Source organism: Condylostylus longicornis, unplaced genomic scaffold (genome assembly GCF_029603195.1).
Source record: "Condylostylus longicornis isolate FDR11 unplaced genomic scaffold, ASM2960319v2 ptg000055l, whole genome shotgun sequence".
In the NCBI taxonomy this organism is placed as follows: Eukaryota; Metazoa; Arthropoda; class Insecta; order Diptera; family Dolichopodidae; genus Condylostylus; species Condylostylus longicornis.
In genome coordinates, this window is record NW_026578024.1 from 11,848,896 (window position 1) to 11,876,524 (window position 27,629).

The 27,629-nt window shown below is 24.1% G+C and overlaps 1 protein-coding gene across 14 annotated transcripts in view; it reads right to left on the reverse strand.

The window, feature by feature from the left end:
* The window catches only part of LOC129612078 (protein lap4-like), a 324,013-nt gene that overhangs the window by 107,283 nt on the left and 189,101 nt on the right, over positions 1 to 27,629 (reverse strand). For 11 of the 14 annotated variants that reach the window (XM_055525569.1, XM_055525560.1, XM_055525556.1 and 8 more), the window contains 4 exons: positions 7,639 to 7,994; positions 4,259 to 4,732; positions 927 to 1,127; positions 458 to 644 (listed from right to left, as the gene is read on the reverse strand). In XM_055525569.1, coding sequence (XP_055381544.1) covers positions 458 to 644; positions 927 to 1,127; positions 4,259 to 4,732; positions 7,639 to 7,994 — 1,218 coding nt within the window. Of the gene's footprint in view, positions 1 to 457; positions 645 to 926; positions 1,128 to 4,258; positions 4,733 to 7,638; positions 7,995 to 8,972; positions 9,087 to 10,507; positions 10,979 to 27,629 lie in introns of those variants that run through there. The other 3 variants (XM_055525566.1, XM_055525567.1, XM_055525568.1) reach the window with 3 other exon arrangements.

Genomic DNA, 27,629 nt, shown 5'->3' on the forward strand with positions numbered 1-27,629 from the left:
ATTCCTTAACTTCTCCAAAAAAATTCAAAATGAAATTTAAATCTAATATGTTTTCAAAAATATAGAAAATTCATAGGTTCGAGTAATTAAAATTTCTTTTTTTAATATTATGTATTGTAACATGACATTATAACTTACAAACTTGTCATTTTAATGCCAAAATATAAAAATCACAAATGACATAATACAGGCAAATGGCAATATGAGCAAATGCCAGAATCTAGCATTGCCAGAATGAAATATTTTCAATTCTTAAAATTTCAATGTTGATTTCAATTTAACTTCGAAGAAATGTCGGGGAAACTTAAGAATAAAATGTACTTTTATTCTCATTAGTAAATGTTTTGGAATATTTTTTTTAAAAGCTTTAAAAGGATGTTGGAAAAATGTATTTAAGAATATTTTCAATATTAAAAAGACTTCAATTAATTGAAACATTAAAATTGACTTCGTATACCTGGTCTATTTGCCATATAACCTGACGGACTTAATGATTTTAATATTGACGGACTTCGTGGACTTTGTGGTATTTCTAATGCTCCTTTTATTTCACGTTGCAATACTAAACGTACAAAACGTTGATGATCAGTTAATGCTTGAACTGCAGTATCGTGATGTGCTGACGTCATATCGACTCCATTTATCTACAAAACAAAATAATTTCAATATTTTTATTATACATTTACTTTAAAAAAAGAAAAATAAGAAACTTAATAAATCAAAACAGAGTGATTTTTTTTTTATTAATTAGAAAGTTCACTTAAGACATATTATATTTACATTAAATACATTTATTTTAATTATTCTTTTTTACTCTAACAAAATTCTTTATACCCTTTTTTATGTATGCATGTATGTGATAAATGTACATGTACAAAACAAAATTAAAAAATAAAACACATTAAATACATTGTTAATTTACTTACAGCTAAAACACGATCGCCAACCATTATTTTACCATCACGATGTGCAAGACCACCTTCAGTAATACGTGATATAAATATACCTTCACAACCATCTTTAAATGGTGGTGAACCTTTACCGCCAACAATACTAAAACCTAATCCTTGACCAATTTGATCTCGTATCAGTGTTGCATGTAAAGTTATTTTGTGCATTAATTCTTGCTGTAATTGAAATTAAATAATTATATACATAATATTTATACACTTACATTATATATATATATATACATTAAACATAATATAAATTTATTTTAATAATAACTAAATATTTTGGTGTAAATTTCAAAAATTAATAATTATATTTTATCTAAAATATAATGAAAGCAAATATATACACAATTTAACCATAATATATCTAAAGAGATGCATTTCATTACTCATATTGTATGCATATACATATACATATACAAGTTACTCAAATATATAATAATAATATAGAAGATAAACATCTGATTCTTAATTAAGAAAATAAATATTTTCTTAGAAAGGATTTTGTTTTTATCTAGATTATGTAGCATCAAAATTTTATTTATAAATATAACAATGTTTGTTTATAAAGTATAAAACAAATATATATGTAGAGAGAGAGAGGGAGAATTTAAGAGGTAATTTAAGAAAACCGTTATCGAGTTCAAAGAAAAGCAAAAAAAAAATAGTAATTTAATAAATGAACTGAGATGATGTAAAGTAATTTAGAGAGTTTAATTAGGTTATTAAGATACTACGAGTATAACATTTTCAGTTCTCATTAGAAAAATTGAATTGTATTTCATTATGGGTTCAAAATTTTTAATGCTAATGAACTCTTAAAAATAAAAAAATTTTTTGTTTAATATTGGAAATTTAAAAATTTAAAAAGCATTTGTAATTTTTATATTTAAAAAATTTTTGGTAAAATATTAATTGAATAATTACGTAAAGCACTGGATTATTTAAGAGACTAGCCTTTTCGGGAAATTTAAATAATATTTCAAGAAAAGCGATTTACTTAATAGTGGTATTAATAATACTCAATTAAAAGAAAACTCTCGAATTATTTAATATGTACTACTAAATTTTAAAATAATGATTAAATTTCTTAATGGAGCTTGTTTGATCAGAACACAGGTCAGAGGGCAAAGTATATATTTTTGAATAATATAGTTATTCGTGATAAATTTTTGAAATTTTAAAATTAGAATTTAATATAGGTGGTATTTAGTAGCCAAGTGATTATTGCAAAGTGAAGAAAAAAAATATTTATTTTACTACTAAATTAATATCAAAGGAAGCTTCAGTTGAATGATTTTATGGAGTATTTTTTATATAAATAATTTATTTATACTTTTACTATTATAATTTTTATTAAGGGACTGCTATATTTTTAAATGAAATTGATTCTATGAAAAAGCGTTCGTTTTACATGAGCGTTCCGGGCTAGTATTTAGCAATAGCGTATGTAATTCAAGTTCTAAAACATATTTAAACAATAATAGATATTAATTTTTCCCATTAATTCTTAGAGAACATTTGTAAATTCCGACCAATTTCTGAATATGTGTTCTACTAAGCAAAAATGGACGTACATATATCCGCTTTCAATTAACGTAATAATCATTTTGTAATATAAAATTTTTACAAATGTTTCATTGTAAATTAAACAACTAACGTGAACACTTTTTTTTTCATTCATAAAAAGGGTCCCTTAAGTTAATAAAAATAGGGCAACAAAAAAACTAGATGCTGCCTTTAAAATATATATTTTAAACACACTTAAAAAGCAAATTAAATGCTTACTAATGTGAATAAAATTACTTTCAGACCATAATTAAAATTTAATAAAAAAAAAAATTCTGAAATATTGAATTTCAAAGAGGGAATAAAAATATTGCAAATCTGAATCAAAATCTATCAAAAATTTGACGATCTGTACAACACCGAACGCTTAATTTTGCAATTAATTTAAAATACTTACTAATAGGGCAATAATCTTATAGGGCAATTAATGCAAGTATAATGTGTATTCAATTGCAAAAAACAAAATTGGTGCTTTTTATTAATTCTAACTAGTTCAAAGTAAAATATCAAATTAAAATATTTAAGTGCGATTAAAGTGAGTTTCAAATACTATATTACTGTGTTTCATAATCACTAGAATTAAATGCATGTGCGGAAAACCTATATAAATATTAAAATATAAAAAATATATGTATATAAAAAATTCCAGCATTTTACCCAAAATACTTTTTACAAAATTTCTAAAAAAAGGAACAAATCGAACTAATGTTTAATAAATAATTTTATTTAATTACTTCAATTTGAAATTGTAATAAATTTTTAAGTGCATTTCAATTTTACAATATTATACAACAAAATTTATTCTATATATTACAGTAAATCTTTAGGAGGAAGAAGGGAAAAAATTCAGAATTAAAGATGTTAAATTAAAATGATATCCGATTTTATACAATAAACGTATATCAAATAATCATTTTTTATTTTATTTTTCAATTCACTCCCAAACAAAATGAAATTTACGAGTTTAAAACTTCACATATCATGCACTTATATATAAATATATTAGATTACAAGCACACACATTGTGCTGCAATGTGCATTATTTTAATTCTCTTAAATCACATTTTGGCATTCTTGAAACGAGAAAACAATTTTTTTTTTTTGAATTTTTCCACATTTTTCTTTAAAAAATTTTCCCATTTTTTTTTTTAACAAAATTCATACAGTAAAAAAAAACGCATTCTGGGTAAAATAGTAAATTGGGAGTACTTTTAAATGAAAAATTTCTCTTTAATATTTAATGAATTTCACTGAAAAGTATTATCGCTGTCTGCATGGAACAAGAATTCAAGTTTTACCATTTAAGTATAAAAATTAATAAAAAAGAAAACATTTAAAGGGAAACTCATTCATTTTACTTTCTTGTGGAAAAATTTTGGGGAAAACAAAATCGTATAATATGTGTTTCAAGAACTTGAACTCATTTCATATGCCATAAAAAGAGCATTTCCGTTTCTAAAATGAAAAAGAAAAAATAGAAGAGAACTAACAATGGTTTTATAATTCAAAAAACAGGAAAAAAAATTGAAAAAGAGAAAAAAAACTTTTTCAATCAAAAAATATGCCATGCAATAATTTTAAGAGTTGCTTTTTTTTTGAGTTTTGGTTCAAGGATCACAATGAAGTAATGGTTACAATAATAAGACAATAAGAAGAAAGTAACGAAAAAAAAAATCCTAAATTTACTTTTCTTTTTTTTTTTTTTGTGCAATTTTCATTTATTTAATTTTTATTACCTTGCCATTTTCAACAATTCCATTTGTTCCCTGTGTTGTTGCCATAGTATCTATATGATGTGATATAATTTGTTGCGGTTGAAGAATTCTACCACCACCATCAACTTGCTGTTGCTGCTGTAAAGGATAATTTTGTTGTGATGTCGTATATATAATTGCATTTTGAGGTATTTCAATTGGTGGCGGTATTATTTTTCCATGAATATCAGGATGTTGTTGTTGTTGCTGTTGTTGCGCTGATGTTATCTGTAGTTGATTATATGATGTTGGTATTATACCAGTTACACCAGGAATATTATTTGCTCCTGATGGTTGTATAATATTATGTTGTGTTTGTAAATGTTGTTGTTGTTGTACTATATTATCAATTGGTACCGTTGGTATACCAACATTTGATGATATTACTGTAGTAGCTATTGGTGCTGGTACTGTTGCAGATGATATTAAATTTAATGGACGGGTTTCAACGGATATCTACAATATAAACAAAAGAAAAATGTTGAATGAAAAGAGCAATTTAAAAAATATATTAAAAAAAATTTAACCTTAATATAAGACTCTATATTTATAACTTATATAATGTTTATATATGTAGATATGTACATTATTTTGAATTTAATATATAAAATATTTGACAACAGTATATAAAAAAAAGTAAACAGGAAATAATTTGTAAAGTGAAGCATGTAGAAAGATAAGAAAATAAATGACTCAAAATAAACACCCATATGAGAGAGCATTTAATTGAAAAAAAAACGAGAAAGAAATGCTAATAAATCAAAGAAAATGGCAATTATATTTTAGGTTTTATTTCGATTACATCGCAGCGTAACATTTTCAGGCGATTTAGTCGTAATGCCTACGACTGAAATTCTTCCGGGAAGGACTTTGTGACCCTGCGGAGGACCTCGCAATTTGATGTAGCTGATACACTGCGGTTTGTCAGGACCTAGGTGTAGGGTTTATGTACATTGGCATGGGAATCACAAAAGAACCTATGGGTCAAAGTGAGAAGAGCCTAACGACCTCGGTCAAGGCAAAAAAAAACATTACCAATATTACGAACGGTACAAACTATTTTCGGAAATTACGATTTAATTTTGTAAAATTTAATAAATCCAATTGAAAAAGGTTTAAGACATTTTCCTAAAAATACTTTCGAAATTATTTAAAATTTTAATTTATTTCTCATTTTTGTTACTACTGCAACTGCTCGATTTCCTAAAATCTTGAATAAAAATTTATGTGACTAAACACTTTGTACTAAAGTTCATTTGATAAATCACTAAAATGACAATCAACATTTACCAATAGAAATGCATATATTAAAATTGCATCCCTTTAACTCTTAACAAATAAAGTTTTAAGTAGAAATTTTTGATATTGTGCTATATGTAAGGCTTTACCCAATCTAATTCACAATGCAATTATAATATTGAAAAGAAGAAAAATGGAAACAGATAAGAAATTTTACTAGAATATTCGATGAGATTTTAATTGAATGATGTGTTAGTACTTAACAATTGACTTCTATTGCATTCTAATGATCTTTTAATTTGAAAGTGACACTTTTAGTTTGTAGGTTTGCATTTAGATCTATATCTAATGTGCCTTTAAATTTGAAAATTTTACTATTTACCTTTGTTATTTTATGTAAAGTGTCACCGAATTTTCATATTTGTCTAAAAACAAATTAAAAAATAAATAAAAAATCAACTGATTTCTAGCAATAACTTATTTTGCAAAATAATATGAAATTTTCAAATATTTTAAAAATTTACAAAATTATAATTCAAGATATTTATTAATGTTTAGTGTACACAGTAGTGTATAGCAGTGCATTCAATATAACATCCTCTTAACAATTATCATACAACCATACTCGTATGTTAAGTAATTATTCGCAAATTCACCTTGAATTTTATCGCTTGAATCTATAAAAATTAATGTTTTGATTTGCAAAAGTTACTAATTAAGGTCACATTTTTTTTGCTAATAATTTAAAAATAAAGTTGGGTCAAACCAATGGTTTGTATTGTAGCACTTTTCCCTTCAACAAGTGAAAATTCTGCTTTTAAATACAGTCTATGTATAGCTATCACACTATTAAAATTGTTTTCATTCATATACAAAACTATTTCTAGGATTGCATATATTTAGGATGACGCATATATGCAGTCTTTGAAATAAAGCAAAAATTAATATAAAAAGGGGTTAACATAATGCTCGATTTTAAGGGTTAATTGTGTGAGTTAAGAAAAATAATTATATTTTTTAATTTCATGGAATTTACCGTTAGCTTCTTGCGTTCATAAAAATTTGGAAAAGCTTGCGGTTTCGGAAATATAAGGTGTCAAAAATTCAAATTTTACGAATTTCAAGAGGTGATAACTTGAGAGGGGGTGGAGATGGAAAAAAATTTTCTTCTAACAAAATGAACTATTTATTAATATTTAGATATTAATATTTAGATAATAAGCTCCTAAAATTTCAAGCTTCTACAGGCTGGGGTCTAGAAGAAAAACGACATCAAAAATTTGGAAAAAAAAGACTTTAAATAACGGTAAATTTGAGCGGCCATTTTGTTTTTCTTAAGTTGAACTATAGTATACCGCGCAAGGGGAAGCAAGCCACTGCCTTTCTGCGTTTGCAAAATTTCAAAAATGCTTATGGTTTCATTGCAACAAATATTTAAAAAAGGCCATTTTTAGGGTTTTGGGGGGGTATAACTTCTAGAGGGGGGGAGATAGGTAAAAATTTTGTTCTACGGAAATAAGTTTCTAGTGAAGATCTATGTACGTATTAAATTTCAGCTTTCTATCTTCAAAGTTGTAGAAGTTTTGTAAACAGACACACGGACAGACGGACGGACGGACGGACGGACGGACGGACGGACGGACGGACGGACGGACGGACGGACGGACGGACAGAGTGAAACTAATAAGCACTTTTTTCAAAAAATTTTTTGGAAAAGTGCTAATAATATGAAAATATAAAAATATTTAAAAATAAGTCATGCATAACGAGCAAATAATTAAATTGGAAAAAATTGCATACCTCACGGGGCTCATATTAATTTTGTTTAATTAACCCTATAAATTTAGCCATGCTATGAAAATTTCCTCTAAGACCTCAAATTTTTACTATTTTAATTGCAATAGAAATGTATTTTAACAACAAATTATTAACAAGAACAGAATGAAGCTTCAATTCAATATTGTGCTAATACTATTTGTAAATTAATCAAAAAAAAAAGTAATAAGCTGAAATTCAGCATTTTCATATAAAAACCAAATCAAGGAATTCAATAATGATACTACTATAATATTGAGATATCTATAATTTTATTATAATATAGATTAAATTAAATTGAAACTAACCTGCGATACAGAACCATCTTCACTAAATACTGGATGTCCAATTAATTTTGTTACTTCACGACTAACTAATAAAACTAATACAGCTCCACATTGTTTTAATACTTCAACAGCTTCATAATGATCAACATCAATAACTGGTATACCATTTACTTTTAATACTTTATCACCAACTTTTAAACCAGCTAAATCAGCTGGACCACCATCAGTAACACGTGATATAAATATACCTTCATCATCACCTTTAAATGGTGTTGAACCTTTACCACCAGCTATACTTAAACCTAAACCAGCTGATGTTCTTTCAATATGTATTTCATGTTGTTCTTCTCTAAGTTCAGTAACACCATCTAAATTATCTATAAAAATGAAAGAAGAAGAAAAATATGAGAAAAATTATAAAATTATGTTTGTTTTTTTTTAAATGTAGCAAAAGTAATAAAAATGTATAGTATGCTTATAATTTGTTTTTAATATTTATAAAGCTAGTTGACAAAATATTTTATTAAATATTTTCCAACTGTAAAGTCTAGTCGTATATGCTAGTCAAAAGGTCTAGTCTTTTTCTTTTTTTCTCTCTTTCCCTCTCTGTATGATTTTGTACTAAACTTAACCCCAATATCAAATGAATTTTTAATTTTATTTTTATATATGAGTTGAATTTGTTTTTCTGTACTGAAAATGAATAATAGAAATAAAAAAAGAATGGTTTTGACTTAAAAACAAAATCTAAAATAAATAAAATATAAAAATTAGAAAATGAAATAAAACTGAGGTTTAAAAGTTAAAAATTCCAGTCACGAGTTAATTTCAAAGAAAATAAAAAAAAAATAAGAAAAACAAGTAAAACAATTGTATACAAAACAAACTTTGAGTACAAGAAATTCAGAATAAAAAAAAAAGGTTACAATCCTTTTTTCAATTTTTTTCCTTTTGGTTTTTTTGTGTACGCGAATAATAGAAGAAAATTCTTCGAAAGTAACTTTTATATTTACTTTTTTTATTTAAAATTACACTACGTTGCGATTATATTGGATCCCATAATTCTTGTTATAATTATGGGCTTAATTCTGAAGCAGTACACATTTGAAGCATTCCAAAATATTCGCGAAAACCGTTTGATTCGTAAAATAAAATTAATGTACCTACCGTCTGCGTTATGCAATCTACTAATTACACTATGATCCTAATTACAACGAAAAATTAAAATTCACTAAATAAAATATCATGGAATTCTAAATAAAAAATTTATAAGATTAATTAAAGAAAAATCTATAAATAGCTAGATGTTTTCAAATACAAAGTAATGGTAAAAAATTTTATTGGTATTTCTATACCTTCTTTCTTAGTACTCTCTACTTCAATGAACTCAATTTCAGTACTATCTTTTTTAACTGGTTGTTCACGAAATGTAACTTTCTTAGTTGATTTATAATTTTTTTCATATTTCCCTTTAAAAATTAAAAACATTATTGCGATTTTATAAATTGCGAATTATATATCAAAATTTTTGGGGTATTATAGAATAATTAGAATTTGGATTTTATATCCTGAAGCGTACTTCAAGGCATTTCAATTTTTAGAGTGATACTCCCACTTAACTAACATAACGCAAACAAGCCAATTAATAACATTATACTAAAATGTAATATTAATAATTTGCCAGTCACGGTGACAATTAAGTACAAAATTTTGAAATTTTTTGGCGCCAAATTATTTTTATAAAATTTTTAAACTTCAGGTACAATGACAGCTTCAAGATATTTTCTTATATTATCATTTGAAAATTTACCTTAGATTTTAAAAAAAAAAATTTAAATAATTTCCTTTCTGTTAATTAAAATAAAAAATCAAAGTTTTGAAATACCTTTTATATTGCGTAGTTAATTTTGTCACGACGGCAACTCTTGTCCCTTTACAAACTAATAAAAATTTACTTAATAAAATTTTTCTAATTTTCTCTTATTTACATAATATTAAAACAAATTTTTGGAATTTAAATGACAGTACTAGTCAAATCGAAATGGCAATACAAATTTGATTTCTAGTTAATTTAATTAAAAAATATTATTTTCAATAAAATTTAATATAAAAATGAATTTTAATGAAAATACTAATTGTTGGTCATAATAATTAGTCACATTTTACTCAAGGTTTACAGAAATTTCAACTAAGATTCTCTTTATTTATGCGTTTTACATGTACTACTATTTTGAAGTACGATGATATTTAAACTGTACAAAAAACTGTAGTAAAATGTACAAATTGCGGCATTATCAAAAATTAATGTACATATGAATGTATATAGATCCAACAATCAAATTAATAATATTCAGCTACTAAATGTCAATCAGTTTGCAATCAGTATAAAAATTATATATACAGTTTTTTAATGTATTACTTAAATTAAAAAACAAATAAACTACTAAGTATATCTCGCTACAATAGTGCAAAGTTTTAAAAATCATCATATATTAAGGCTATATGTGAGCTCCTGATATCTGAATCGCAGTATTAACGTTTCATTACACAATTCAGCAATTAAAACTTATAAGCTGAATTGTGTAAAAATACAATATTTCTGTAAATTTTCATGTTTACACAATTCAGCTCATGAATTCTTATTGCTGAATTAATTTGTATTATAGTATTATCATAGTTTACACACCAGAGTACACATTCATTCGAAACTTGATGTATTTACCCAATAAATTTATGTAACTACTGTACTTTTATCCTTAAAATATTAAATAAAACACAAATATACATTGACCGTATATAAATTTTTACTTAATATACTATGTGTACTTATATATAACTAAGGTTATTCATAAATGAACAAAAAATAAAGTCAAAATAACTGTTTTCTTACCATTATCATTTTCTTTAGTTATTGTTACTATTTTAACAACTTTTTTATTTTGATTTCTTTGTAAAGAATTATAAGGACTTCTACCATTACTACTATTATTACCATTAGATATTATAGAACTTCGTATACTACTATTTGTTGTATTATGTTGTGCTGTTTTATTTGAATTTGCTGTTGGTGATGAACGTTGTTTCGCTAATCTTGTTAAAGATGAATAAGGTGAACGAGATCCACCAGAACTTGATTTATCTCGTGCTTCTTTTACTTTTACTTTAACATTAAACATTTTTTTGTTTTGTTTTTTTTTTTTCTATTTCTTTGTGTTTCTTTTCAAAAATTTTTAACAATTTTTACTTTCTCTTTATTTTTATTATTATTTTTTTTTTACATCAAATTTATTTGTCTTTTTTTCTATTTTATTTTTTTATTAAAATGAAAATGGCTATTGAAATTTTTTTAACAAAACTAGAAGAGGAGAGAAATGTACTTTAAAATTTTCTATTTGGTATTTTGTGCTAAAATTAAAATGTTCTTTTCATTATTCTTTTTACCAGTTTAAGTATGAAAAAAAAATTCAAACCGTTTTATTTAAGGGTTAAAAAAATTATGTTCTTTTTGTTAGAGTAATAAAAATAGCAATAACAACAACAATATGAGTAGAAATATGTTTTTGAGTTTGTCACATTCTTTATGATGTAAGCTACTACTAAGAAGGCAAATTAAATTTTAAATCTACCAGAACTATTTTTTTACTAGCAAAATAAAAAAAAAATCATTTTAAAATTTAGAAAGAGTTGAAAGTTTTTAATAATATTTTATTAATTAGTAAAGTAGGTCTAAAGGCTATTAATTAACATTATAGAAATTCAAAATTTTAAAATTTAAAAATTTTGAAATTTATTTTAGTGAATACGAGTACTAGAGCAAAAAAATAAATTCTGATTTAATTTTCACCAATTTAATAACCAATAAAACCAATAAAAATTATTCCTATAGTAACTACTAAACCTACTCGAACTTACTAGAAAACGTATAAAATCTTATTAGAGATTAAAAATGCAAGTAGTTTGGCACATTCATTAACATTACAGGAAACAAAACAGGAAACATTGACACACAACTCCGATGCAATAAAAACAAATTTTTCCGTACCAGTATCATATAGTTTTACAATCACGTATTCAGATATATTATTATTCTCTGGCGTCTATACTTAAAATTAAATAAAACAAAAATCTGAAAATTGAATTTTGATTTGAAACATTCAAATACTACTATGTTAAATTTAAAATCAAATATCAAAATTTAGTTGAGCCCAAATTTAACTCAGTTATCTTTAACGTATTTAGGGAAAAATTCGCTCAAAACAAAAGAGGCAATAAAATCTCTAATAAATTAATTGTCTTTAGAAATCAAGTTATAATGCAATTTTATAAAATTCAATATGATTATATTAAATCAGTATAAGTATGAGCTGAGTCCTGATTATAATTAAACAAACCAGCTAAATGAGCAATTATGAGCTATTTATGGTTTTTACTTCTGACAATATTTTCTAATTCCACCTGTTATCAAATGAATCGAAATTTTAAATAAAATAATTTTTAATAATTTAATAAAAAATTAATTAAATTTTTAGCGAAATTTCTATAGAGTGAACTCATAACGCAATTTAAATTATTCTAAATATTAAAAATTAAATAACAAATTTTGGGTAAATTACCAAAAAAACATGAAAAATAACTTGAAAAAGCAATTTTTCATTCAAACACAACAAAAATTCACTTTAATTGTACAAATAGAAGTAAAATGTAAAATTAATAAGCAACTAGTAAAAATAGAGTACCGAAAAACAAAAAGAGAGAGAAATAAACAATAAAAAAAAATTTAATTTTCTCACTCATTTTATTATGCAGTGTTAAAATATCACCACCTCTTTTTTTCCTTTTTAGAATTTAATAGAAAATTTTTTAACTGTAAACAAAATGAAGGAAGAAACAAGAACAAAAGAAAAAATTTTTACTTATATTTGTTTCCTTTCTCTTTTTCCTAAACCGTTTTTCTCTTTTTTCGTAGATCAGGGAAAATTAATGAAAAAGTCTACATAAAAATTACATTTAAAACACAAAAAAACTGAGTGAATATTGTTTAAATAAAAAAAAATAAAAAAAAAATTATAAAAAAGGATACAACAAAGGCTATTCAGAAAAATTTTTTTTTATATATTTGTGTGTCTTGCTTTTTTTTCTCTCGTGGAATTCAACATTTTTAAATTTTTTTATTTTTTATTACAGTATTTTATTTTTTACTAGCTATAGCCCACGTTTAATTCTCTTACAAATATTTGTAAACCTTAATTTTCTGTTTTATTTTTTTTTTTTATTATAAAAAAAAAAAAAAATCTCAAAAGTTTTAAACTTTTATAATTTTTTTTTTTTATAAAACATTTTCTAGATAGAAAGCGCTTTTGTTCAGTGCTCATTTTTTGTTTTTCGTTCTCTCAACATTCATGTATGTAAATTTCATCGTTTTAAAGTTTAACCGCAATATGGTATAGCAGCACATAACGCGCGTATAACACAATTATAATTCTGACATTTAAGGATGCTAAAAATAAAAATTATTAATATTTGACTTTGTTTTTTTTTTTTTATGTTAGTTTTTGTAAGTTAGAGTACTGAAGCAATGAAGAGAAAAGAACTTCTTTTATAACCTTCAGCATAAATTTTTGTTCTATATTGTGAATATACGTGAAACATATTGTGGTTTTTATAATTTGCTTATGGTTATTAAATAAAATATGTATTTGATTTGTTTTCTCTCTATGTATAGTTAAATGTTTAAGAAGCAAGTGTTCATCATAAATTTTAGCATATGTTAAAAAAAAAATTTTAATGAGAATTTTTAAGTCTGTCATGTATGGAACTTTTAACTACATTGAAAGTAATGATAAAAACTCGAATTTAAAAGTATAAAATTCAATTCAATATACAAGTCAGCAACAAGAGTGTTAAATACAAAGTTAATTAAACAATAAACATATTATAGAATCGTTGAGTGCACATTTAACCAACTAAACTATTGCGTGAATTCAAACTGAATTTTATAAATAAAAATTGCGAACAATTTGTAGAAAATTACAAACTGTTTGATTGCGTGCGGCCATACAGTTTCAATCAAACAGTGGCAAAACTAAAAACCGCATGTCTACCTTAGACCTAAATTATATTTAAAAATTACTTTTTCATCGAATTTTATACCAGTTTTTGTTTTATACTACCATATTTTTCAGCTTTTTTTTTTTGCGAAATATCCCAGATTTTCTGTGAAGTCAAGCCTTTTCTCTGAAGTATGATAACGCTATATGAAAGTTGAATAATAGCACTTCTTTCATTTTAGTCATACAAACAATATTTTCATATTACATATATTTAAAGACTTATTATGTATGACAAATTCGGCGAAAAAATCCAACCAAGCTGACAGTTTTGTATTAGAGTTTTGCGAATTCCCCAGATTTCTTTGTGAATTCGACAAAAAAATTTTCGAATGAGAATATAATGTGATAAGTTCGCGAAATTTTTCTACAATAAAAAAAACATTATCGTAATAAGATATTATTAACACACATAGTTCACTTCAAAAAGAGACAAACTGCCATTTCAGTATTTTCTTAAAAAAATTTTGATTAGTCAATTCGCTGTACATATATTACAAGATCTTAGCGAATTCGCCAAATCAAGAGAATTCAATAACTCGGCGAATCCGTAATACATAAGCGTATTAATAATTTTAAACATATTCCATATAAATATGTAAAATTAAATTTTTGATATCTATCTGATCAAAGAACAGCATCAAAATCAAACAGATATTCAAACTTTTATAGAAAAAATAAAATTTACTATTTGTATGATTTCAAAGCCAAATTAAGCTAGAAAAACATTTATAGTAAATCAAACTTTACTCAATACAAATCAAACATGTCAATTACACACTCATTCAATTTAAACACTCTAAATCTCCAAAATCAAATTACAGCACCAAAATAAGTTTTAAGTAAATATTTTATCAACCAATTTGATAAAAATTTGTTAACTGATAAATAAATAACACAAATAAATAAATCACACACACCTTAAATTAATTATTTTTATAATTCGTAATGATATTTCCTTTAATAAAATGAATCGAAATGAATCATGCAAGATTTTATATAAAAATATATAGGTTTAAAAGAGAACATTAACCTCAATAGTGTAAAAGTAAAGTGATATAAATTCCAAATATGAGAGAACTCAAATTTTATTCATGTTTTAGCTTTGGTTAAATAAAAACTTCCAAATGGAATGAAGTTTCTACCATATTTATTAAATTAAATATAGAGAAAACTTGCAAAAAATATTTAAATATTAAGAGCAAAACGAGTATAAAATGAAAAAATCAAATTTCGTATCTTATTTCCATTTTATTTTATTATCATACCATTAAAATATTTAATTTAAAATAGAAAATTTTAATTTTCTAGAAATGTTCGAATAAAAATTTAATATATATTTACTGCATAAGTGTAGGTTTAACGAGTTGCAGATAAAATAATTCACCGAGTATTTTGAAAATTTTAATAAAAAAAACAAGTTTTTTTTGCACAAAATCATTATATTTTAAGCAATTTGTTGTTACGTCATTCACTGCTGCTCAACTTATCAATCTAACTAATGTGCTTAAATGATATGTGTATTTAATTTACATGTAAGCCTAAATGATTTCTTGTTTTAATAATCCATACACTAGATTTGAAAATTGTAGTAATAATTGTTATACAACATTTAAGCAATTATACAACTCGTAAGTCATAAGTTGAGAATGCTTATATTTTTTTTTTAATATTCTGCTTATATTCAATTATCCTCAATTATTCTACTTATATTATCCTCTAATTTTTCAATTAGAATGCTTATTATCCTCAATATTTCTGGTTTCACAAATTTAATTTCCGCATATATGTATGACATGTAAACTTTAAAATGGGATATCCTGATATCGGAAATCTAATAATACTTTATTAATGCAGAATTCAAATTATGATTGCCGAATTCCTGAATTGTGTATCGATACAGTATTATTAAAATTCCGATGTCAGGGATATAGTTCAATGCTTCAAATAAGTACATTTGTATACGCATAATTTAACGATAAAAATATAAAAACTAGAATATAATAAAAAACTAAATTAGTATAACAATGCCGCTGTATCTAATACCAAAAATCTTTAATTCGTGAATCTGTTAACCATATTCATGTTATTCAGTTAAAAATTATATTTTTTCATTAGAAAATCTAATTTACAGCAAATTTGATTTTAATTAAAACTTATTTTTAGAATAAACTACAAAAATTTATTTTAATAATAACGCCTGTTATTCAATTTTAGCATTTCACATTAATTTTTTCTTATACATATACCCATACGTAAAATGCTTACGATATAAACCTATAAATCAAAATTTCATTAGAAAATTTTTTCCAATTTTAAATGTTTTTTAATGCAAAATTTTCTAGCATCTATTAAAATTTTTTATTTTGCATTTTCAAGGCTCTTCAATCTCATTTTCAAATAAAAATTACAAAAATAACAATTCGCCACCCACAAGGCAAAACATCTTAAATCGTTTTCAGTAACTTTTCAGTACATATAACGAAAATAAGGTTCAATTCAATGCTGCGTAAACTCTCTCAGGGTTACAGAAGTTTCGAATACACGTAAAGAACGAAAATAGAGGACCGGTTTCATGGGTAAATAAACTTATTCCATGTTGATTCTCTCTAAAGGGCCTAAGATGCTAAAATTTTGGCAAATTGAAATTTAAGCCGACTTAAAATGTTTTCCCGTGTGGGTATTTGTGGGTATTAAGTGAATTTTTCCAAAAAATTTTTGTGAATAAAATCCTAATTTCTGTGAATGTAATTGTGAATTTTAAATAATATTCTCTCTAAAGAAATAAAGCAAAATATTTTCTATATGAAATTAAAAAGTTAAAAAAAAAACAATGAACTAAATTTTTCCTGATTGAATAACAATGTGTACGTAAATTCCATTGTTATAAACTTATTCACATACAAACAAAAAAAAATTAATATCAAAGGAAAATTTACATGTACTCGAAAAGTTAAAAATTTTAAAAGAAAAACTGTATATTATGTAAATATGTGATTACATTATAGTGCTTGCACTTAAATCACAAAAGAATATTGTATATAAAACAAATAATGTGATAAAAGTGTCATATGAAGGCCTCTTATTCCATAGCTACTGTTAACATTATAAATTTCTTTGTATATGTTTGTTTTACTTATACCTGTTGCTTGTGTACCTTGAGTTTTTGCTTTCTTTTTTAATAATGTATATGGCTTTGCATTTATAATGAACTCAAATATAAAAATTACATTATAAAAATTTGCATCTGAATTTAATATATAAATTTGGAAAGACATATAGGAACAATTTTTGGATTGATATTTTAAATTTTATAAAAAGAGAATAATTAATCATATATATACGTATGACAATGCGATTAAAATTTTAAATCGAGTGTTATGATTTAATTATAATATGTGGATAAGTTCAAGTATTTCGCCAGTTAAGGTCAAAACCAAATTTAACTGGAACAGAAACAAGAACCGGAACAGAGGCTCTTTGATTATATGTATTTTAGGAGAATACAATGACAAAAAATCTGATGTAGTCGGCAACACTTTTTTACAATTCAGTGGACACTAGTAAGTTTTTAATTTATTGCCATCACATAACTTTCCTTATTGGAATTTTTGATTCTTGTAAAGTACAATTATTTATTTTGATTACAACAATTTATTACATAAAATGTTCCTGTTGACAATTTAAATAATCTAGATCTAAATCTCAAAAAAAAAACTATTGCAAAATATTTAAGTTTAAAATCAAAAATATTAGTTAAATTGTAAAATTAAAAATTTAGTTGCTAAGCTACCAATGATGGATGTCCCTACGAATACAAAGCCTACTTGCATTATTCACCCCTAAGAGATGCACACACTTATGTACATATATACAAATAAAAGAAAATTTTTTTTTTTTTAAATTTTTAAAATAAATTTAAAAATTTGAGTGGAACAATAAAAGTATTTACAAATTTATCTGGAAAAAAGTTCCTTCTTTTGTTGGAAAACCCTCATACCGAAATTAAATATTCATAACCAGGTATGAGTACACAGAAAAATGTTTTGTATATGTATGAGTTACTTTGAGGAATAATAAATCTTTATAATATTACAAGCATACTTATATGTACATAAATCCTTCAAAAATTTAATTTTGACGAATTTTATTCTCTCCCCAACAAATGAAGCGTTCATTAATTAAAGAGCTAAAAAATAAAAGAGAAATCTCTTCAAGTTAAAATCAAAATTTCCTTTTTGCTCTCCCCTCGTCTTCCTTTAAACAAATTATTTCACATGCCTGTGTAATTTAAAATTAAAAATATGTACAAATGTACTTATGTATGTAAGGAGACGATATTTAAAAAACTTCCAAATCTTAATTACACATTAACAAAAAATTAAATTAAATTATATTCTCCAATAATTTACGGAAAATTTTAAAGAAAACACTGTATATTCAAAAAAAATTTAATTTGTCGGCCTCGCCAGGAAAGGAAAACAACGGTTCTAAGAAATTTCAGTATTTTTTTTTGCTCTTGTTTTTAAAATGCAAAAGAATTTTATTTTACTGTTAAATGAATAATAATAAAACAAAAAAAAATTAAAAATTTTGCATTCCGTCCTCATAGCTTTTAAGAAAAAAACAAAATGCGAATTCAAGAAATTCCCAAAATTTTTTCTTTTCCTTGAAAAAAACAAAAACCCAGGGATGTGCCACCTAAACCTTAAATTTTAATTTTTAAATTTAAATTTAGAAATTAGTACAAATAAAAAAAATATTATTGAAATTTATAAAATTCTTTAGAATGAAAACGGACACTTTTAAACACAAATAAAAATAAAGAGAAAAAAGCCTTTTTCTATTAAGGTTTAAATTAAAATTAGACTCTTTGAAAAAAAATTCAAAGAAAGGCGAAATTTCTTTAGATTTCCAGAAATATTAAAATTTATTGTTCAAAACTTTTTACAAAACATGTTAACTACATTTACTTTGCTCTTTATCGCATGTAACGCTAGTTACTTAATAAAACTGTAACACTAATGCACAACTATAATGCAATTATCAAAAATTTTGTTTGTTTACGAAAATGTTTCTAGTTATACAGTAAATTCTAGTTAGACAGTATAATAAATATCCACATTCCCGAATTACTGATAATTTAACTACAAATTAAATTATGATGGAAGGTAAAATTGCAACAACTAGATCCTTATTTATTTGTAAAATATTAAGTATTTCAATCTGACAAATCTATCTCATTTAGAGTGCACTAAGCTCAAATCTATGTTAATTATTAGATTCTATTCTTAAACTCCCTAATAATACAAAATTATAAATTCTTACATTTTTAAAAATTTGATTCCATAATCGCTTATTTTCTCCCTAACAATTGACCTTATATTAAAATTTCTAAAAAAAAAAATTTTTACATTGAATATAAAACCACTTCCTTCTCTTAAGCATGCCATCCCATACTTACAATTTACTTGCAAATGAAATATTTACTTAAATATTTGAGAAAAATTGAATGTCACGACTTTTTAATATATTTTAAAGTCAATTATCTTATTCATACATATATATACATACATACAATATATTCTTATTCGTACATATAAATAGTATTTAAAATTAAAATAATATTTTATGAGATTTTTTAAAATTATTGTTTTTTCCTCAATCGATACATGCTAACCAAATATAATTAAATTATCACTTTTAATACAAAATAAAAATAAAACAATTCAAATATGTATAAATAATAAATAACAATTACAATCCTAAAACAAAATAAAAAATGGTAATAGGCAAAAATGTTATATGTATAATAATATTTTGATTGTTATATAGCTAGACAAATCAAATAAAAAAATAAATTTAAATTTAAAAGAAAAACCTAATAATTTTAGTTCAATGCTCCAAGGTATACTTCTTGTCATAAAATATGAATTAAAAATTATATGTGTAATATTTTTATATAGTATCGTATATGAAAATCAGTAAAATAAAATAAAGAAAAACTAGTTCCAGCCCCCATTTCATTTTGATTGTCTGTCTCTCTATATATTGATTTTCAATAAAAACTTAAATTAAATTTTATTTCAAGTCTCACTTTCAACAGTTTTGCCTTCACATTGAATTTTTTACATATTATAACATTTATAAATATTTTGTATATAACTGTTATACGTTATAATATTTCTATAAATGCAAAGAAATTATAGCAAAAACAAAAACGATATGAAAACCTACAAAAATTCAATTTTTTTTTTTTTAAATCCAAAAAAAATATCTTGATATTTTGAAACAAGTTTAACATTCACAATACATTAAATGTTTAAATAATATCTATTGAAAAAAAAGAGAAAATAAAACAAAAAAACAAAGCCTGTATATTAAAAATTTTGCCGACATATCATAAACATACGTACATATACATATGTATGTACATATGCAGACTATGTAAAATATTAAAGATATATTAAAAAAATTTTCAATAAATTATTTATGCTACCCACGTGCTGACGCAATGATGCAACTACCATACCACTTAATATTTAATTTGAAAAAAAAACAAAAACAATAGCAAAAAACTTAATATGCGAATAAAATTTTATTCGAATAAAGCGAGCAAGTTTTTCATCAGAGAATAAATTTTGTTGTGTTCTTGCTCAATGTTAATGAAAAATTTAATTATCAAGTTTATATTTATTGTTTTGTTTTTTTTTTTATAAATTTCTATGTTGAATCATTTTTTAATGAAAAAAAAAGAAAAGAGAATAACAATATTAACACTTTGAACAGTGATGTTGTTCTACTCTTTTTCTATTATATTTTGTAGGAATTTCTTAATATTAATATTTTTACATTTTTAAATTTTCACTGAAATTTCGACTTAAAAACATATACGAGTAACACAGAATGATACTCGTACATAAAAATAACTACCATATGAACTAAATCAACCATCGACAAACTTTTTTGGATTATGGGCAAATATGTACTATGTAAGTATGAGTATGGGCCACCCGAATTTCTTACATTATTTACTAGAAGAAATGACATTTTCAACTTAACTTTATTGATTGTTTTGTTTTGTCAAATAATAAACATGTATAGAATCTGTTATCTATAACTTTTTTGAAAATTTCTAATAGTCGTAATTGAATATATTTTTTTCTTGCAAGCATAAGCCGTATTTTGAAGTTGAGTAACCCGCATTCTGCCCATAGCCCGCATTTTACCGACGACTGAACTAAATAATTACAATACTAACTACCTACCTAAAAAGAATTATGCATAATAATAAAACTATCATATTACCGAATTTCGAAGTTGCTTTAAATTTAGAACCAAAAGTACAAAATTCATTTACGCTATTGCCTTGTTTCTATATAAAAAATAATTACAAATAAAATCCGTTCTCCACAAAATATCATAAATGTAGGTATATGACAGTTTGTTTTGTAACAGCACTACTAAATACAATACATAATTTTATTGATTGTATTTAAAATTTCATTTTATATTTACAAAATTTACTGTGACCGATTAATAAAATTAACAATAAAATTTTTTACTATTGTAAATTATTTAATATAAGTATACCTGCATAGCCAATAAGTACGTACATACATACATTATAAGTAATAAAATACAAAATGAAAAATTTTGTGACAAATTGTCCACCTATTGTATAAATTTTAAATTAAAAACTTTTATTTTATTATTTTTTTTTGAATGATCAATGAATTTATCATAACGAACAACAATACAGTTATTTAATTTATCACATACATATGTTAATCCAATTACATTAATTTTGAAAATATGAGACAAAGAGGTACAAATAAAAATCCAAATTTAAAAAAATTATCTCATTTCCTCTCAATTAAAAATTATTTTGATCCCAACAAATGCCCAATATGAATTGTTTTTTTTTTCATTCTCTCTTATTTTACAATTTACTTCATTTAAATGAGAATAAAGCAGAGCAACAGGCATTCAGAATTATTAAATAAGAACGAATTCGAAAATACTTGAAAGTAACCATTAAAGTGATGTTTCATTAAAATATAATAAATGAAAAACAATTATTGAGTGATTACTTAAAAAATGAAAATTAAAAATTTTTACTCAAGTATCTTTTAAAGAATAAACGTGATAAGAGTTTAAGGTCTCTTAATTTCACAAAATTTATTATCTGTTTTACATTAGAAATCAAACAGAAGTAAATGGTGTAAGCAGTAGCAATAAAAATTAATAAAAATAAATAATAATGAGCTTCGTTTAATAGGTAAGAGGTTGGTATGAAAGGTAAAAGACAAGATTAAGAGTACAAAAAAGAATAACAACAAATCAATAAAATTAAGTGTCATTAGCATCACAATAATTGACAATCATTACTATGAAAAATGAAAATTTTTGTTCTCTTATTTAATTGTTTCATCTAGTCATTTTTCCACAAGAGTTGAAAAATTTTTTTATTTATTGTTCTTTAACATATCTTCAATAAATTAATTCTCAATTTCAATTTTCAACTCAAATTTTCATGACAATGTCTAATATATGATTCTATTGAAATTTTTTTTTTTTGCCTGGGTATACTTACAATTTACTATCATATTTACTTCATTGAAGATATTTTGTGGGAATTCATCAAATTGTTGAATGCTGACAGACAGAGTGGTTCAAAACAATAATGGCAATAAATTAGTTATACTTTATAATGCAAGTTTAAAAATTGCGAATTTTGGAGCTTGGAAAAGAGCCAAAAAAGCAAAACAAATCCACAATAAAATGCGTATACTTTTATAAATTAAAATTATTTTAAAATTTCATAAATTATAATTAAAATTTTTCCTTAATTATTATTGTATTTTTAATTGAAATAATGAAGATACCGTAAAAACAAATGAGATAAAATCATTGGTCAAAAACATTTTGCTGCCTTACTGACGGCGGAAAATACAAACAAGTTTAGCTTTTGGAAACGACTGGAAAGCTGGAGTCATACCAGCCTGTCGGGCGCGGAAATCGAAATGCCTATAAGCTGCTAGCTATCTAATTTATAAATATCTGAATATTTTATACGACATTAATAATAGGGGAAGAAGGGAGACAATAGCAGGAAATGGTCTCATATAGCGACGGAAAGGGTCCGCTCGTTTGTTTTAAAAGTTACAAATTCTCATTTAATACATTATCATTACAACTACTTTGAAATCACCCATAATTTTGTCATAAAACAGCATTGCCTAATCTAACTCAACCATAATATATATACGACCACTGCCTTCTACTCAGATTCAACTGCATATATTGATTCACCAGATATTTTCATTTTAATAACCTAAAATTTAAAATCAATTTTCTCCATTAAAAAAAAAATGAGACGAAAAATTTGCTGCTTGCTAAATAAAACAAAAGAAAAATCAAGTCGTTATTTTTATAAAATTAAAGGATTTCATAAAATTTTATAACTTTTCCATATAATAAAATCACTGTAATTACAGAAATTTACACATTCATATGTGTACATGTGCTCTATACCTGTTTAAGGGGGTCGATAAATTTTGGACATGCACACCATCTATTTAATAAAAAAAATTTTAAATTATAAAAAAATTTATATAACCTTTTCCGCTTGATTTTCTTTTTTATTACGGCTCTCTTATCTTATACAATTTTACGATCTTCCAAGTCATCAAACAATCTAATTTTCTATAATATAATATAGCTAGTAAGAGTTTTCAAGGTACACTCATACCGTTGCTTTTTTCTTTTTTTTTAAATATATATGTACATATTTGTTTTATCGTTTTTTACCATTGGATATTTTAATGAGATCATGCTTTCATCATATATTTTAAGGTAAGTAAAAGTCATATAAGTACATCCATATATATGCGTATGTGTACATATGTACGTGCAAAATTTTCTTATTACGATACTAAAATTTTGTTTTTATACTTTTTGTATGAGCTCAAAATATAAGTTATTGGAGTTACATTAGATACATTATTATTGCTATTGTTAACAATAGATATAGATACATAACGTTACTGTCATCATAACAGTAAATTATATATTCATACACGCATATCGTTTTTGATATCATGAATCCCTTCTACTTGCATGTAGGTATATTGTAGGTACTCACTTAAATTATTTTAAATATTTTTTTCGTATAATTTGTTTTGTATGTTGGTGGTACAAACACAAGATTTTTCTGTTGGTTTGACGTTTTGTTTTTTATTTTAAATTTTTAAAATATTTTTCGATAAAGAAAATTTTAAAGTATGTAATTTTGTTATTGTCTTTTTTTTTTCAAGGTAAAAATTTTTCGCTCTTCTATAATATTATTGTACCTACAATATGCATGTATGGATCGTTCTATACCTTTCATATACATATATTATTGTAATTTTCTCTGTCAGTGTCAGTTCAGTTTCCTATATTTCGTGTTTTCCAAAATATAATAGCAATAGTAGAGAGAGAGCGATATGAGCATTCTTTTTTTTTTGTTAGTAATAATTTATGTTGTTATATTGCATTAAGAGAGAAGGGGCCCAAATGATTTATTAGCATCGATAAAATATGATCCAAGTATGCTGTCGTATGTTTTTTTTTTGTTATGGTGAAATTGAGATGGAAATTTAATGATATGATTTAAAGAAAAGGAACAGAAATATACAAGAATACGCTTAAGGAAAAAAAAAATTATATTACCTATATGTAAGTACGTGCGCTACTCTAAAAAAAAAACATGTATAGAAAATTTATAGAAAATCTTAAAATATAAGAGTAAAATGGTTAAAATACGAAAATTACGAATTTTATTCAAAAATAAGTTCAAGATAATAACATGAAAATGATAAATCGATTTGCTATTAATTTCAAGAAGAAAAAAAAACAAAAAAATGTAAAGATAATAAATTATTACATATGCCAAATTGTTGATTCATAAAGTTAAAAAAGATTTTTATTGTACTACATACTTAAATTGTCAGATTTAAAAAATATTTAAATAAAATTATATTAAACAGATTTAAAATTAGAAATGATTTAAAAAGTACTTATAAATTTATTAGGTTTAAAAATATTCAAAATCAAGAAATTTTGCATAAAAATTGTGCGGATACCAAACAAATATTTTAAAATTAAATTTAAATCTGTAAGGGAATTAACATTAAAGAAATCTATAATATTTCACTTTGAAAATTTTGATTAATTACAAATAATCCTAACTCTATAATAAAAAATGTTAACCCTACCAGTACCAGATTATAAAAACATGGATAATGTTTGATGTTGCTACCCTTTTTTTTAAGTGCGGTTGGGTTGCATTAAGTTACTTGGATTAAGTGACTGTTGTGTTATGAATTTTAAAGGGGCAAAAAATGGAATGTGATGTCACGGATTTTATAGGGTTAAAAAAATAAATTCTAAATGAAATAAAACTGAAAAATTTAGACTAATGCCACTCGAAACGTTAAATCGATATCTCACCGCCTAGTAATCTCACCGTTTATTTAAAATGCGCCTGTAAAATTCTTAATTGAAACAACTAAAAATTATACTTACTGTAGGATTTGACATTTAAAATTCTATGTGAAATATTTGCATATATTTTAATTACCCATTATTATATTTGAACTGGTTTAATATTGTCTACATTCGGACAATCAAACAGCCCCCAAGAACGAAATTAATTATAATATATACAGCCAGAATTTACTACACACACAAACAAACAAAATCAATAAACTCGAACACTAGACCTATACAAAATGACAATATTTTTTAATAAGCTCAACATTAACACAATCTTTAATTATACGACATTCAATTGATATGCCAACATTTTTTTTTTTTTTTTTTTTAATTTTTCTGGTAAATCTTTCTATACAATTTTTAAATAATTAATTTATTTGCTCACCAGTCTGAACAAACAATAATAATTAACAAACGTAGCAATTTTCTCCACCCTAAACATTAAGTGCGACATCTGTATTAAAATAACTAACTTATTGGTACTTTTGTACGTATACAAAAAATAGAGTTAACATTATTAAGAAGATTTTTCCATGTATGTGTTATAAAATTTATTGCTCTCGTTATACCAGAAGACAAATTGTACACAAACATTCATCAATATAGAAATTGAGAATTGATTTTTATTAATAGCATTTGGAGTTTTCTTCATTTTCATGTAATGCTAAATGTTATACATATATATAGAGATAAAATATAAATTACAAATAGAAGTAATACTTAAGCTTAAAAGTGTATTTGTTATACAAATAAATATAATTAATTTTATGGCAATTAATATCTAATAGAGTGATAAAGAATCACAAATTTCAACAAAATCTCAAATAATTAATTTAAATTCAAATTGAATGAATTTATTTGGAAAATCACAGAAAATTTTTTATGTTATGCGTATGTACTACAGTGGGATTGCGTCAAATTGTTTTTCATTCAATATTAAAAAAACAAAATTCTTAAATTCCATTTATTTTATATTGTTATTTTTACGATTTGCTTGAACAGATTACAAAAAAAATCAATAAAAAATAACCATTAAATTTGAATTAGAAAAATTTTTTTACTTTAAATTTCTTGTTATTTTTTTCCCCGATTTACAATTTAATATCCTGTAATAATTTCTAAACAATAAAATATAAATTCCTTTCAATTTATAAAAGATTAAAAATTAAAGCAAACTGAATAGCATTGCTATTTTTTAAATTCCGAAACTTTTAGAAGAAAGTAGTGAAAATGATGTGAATTTCAAAATTGAAAATAAAGAAAATTTTCAACATTTAGAAAGTGGAAAATTCATTCTCTTCACTTTTTTTTTGTGTAAATTATTTTCTTTTCATTGCTTCTCGCCAAAAATCAATTGTGTAACTCCTTTAAAATACGCTATTTTTTTTGAAAATTACAAATTTAATCCTGGGCATATTCAATTACGGAAATAATAATGAAAGATATTTTATTGAATGTAATTCATTGGTTTCACACCTTCTTTCTTTTATTTAATACAATCCAAAAGCATCGCAGGAAACAAAATCAAGAACAAAAAAAATACCAGAAATTTTTCCTATAATTTTCTTATATTTTTTCTTTTTAATGTTTTCCAATAAAGGAAGAAAAACTTTTCATTATCTTTCAGTTGAACAAACACGGCATACACAATATGACGGCATTATAACGTAGAATAATATAGAAAAATAAATTATATAAGTTGAACTTCTCAACTATAAGATAACGCGATAAAAAATTTACAATTTACTCATATTAGTCATATTAAGGAATTATGTAGAAATTGCTTTCATACTAAAAATTTTAAATTCTTTATAGAATATGAAAGTATTGACTGAATTATAGTTAAAGAATTTTTTTCTAGATAGTATCAAATAAAATCAAAACAGCAATTTAGAATTAAACCATTATTAAAAGAATACTCGTATTTGTTAAGCGACAGATGGTGCTCTTGAAATTTAAACATGTGCATAACATATGCAATTAATACGAGATGAACATTTCATATAAATGTCTAAATTAGTCATAGATCATACAACGTTAATGAATTTCGGTGGTTTTGAGAATAGAGTAGAATAAAATTGAGGTAGTATACCGCGGACCATTTGATTTGTGGAATGACTATATGATGTGAATATGAGTATATAGCAGATCTCGAAGAGGTTATGTTTATTAATTCAGAAATCTGATCAAATCACGAAATTAACTATCAAATGAATCAAAACCAGTTTTCTCTACCGGATCAAGTTTCAATATTTCCGTAAATATTAGATTTTACACGCCTGTATGGAACGTAATGTGAAAATTACCACCATACTATAAACGAAACATTATATTTATAATACCTATAGAAAATAATTTATAGAA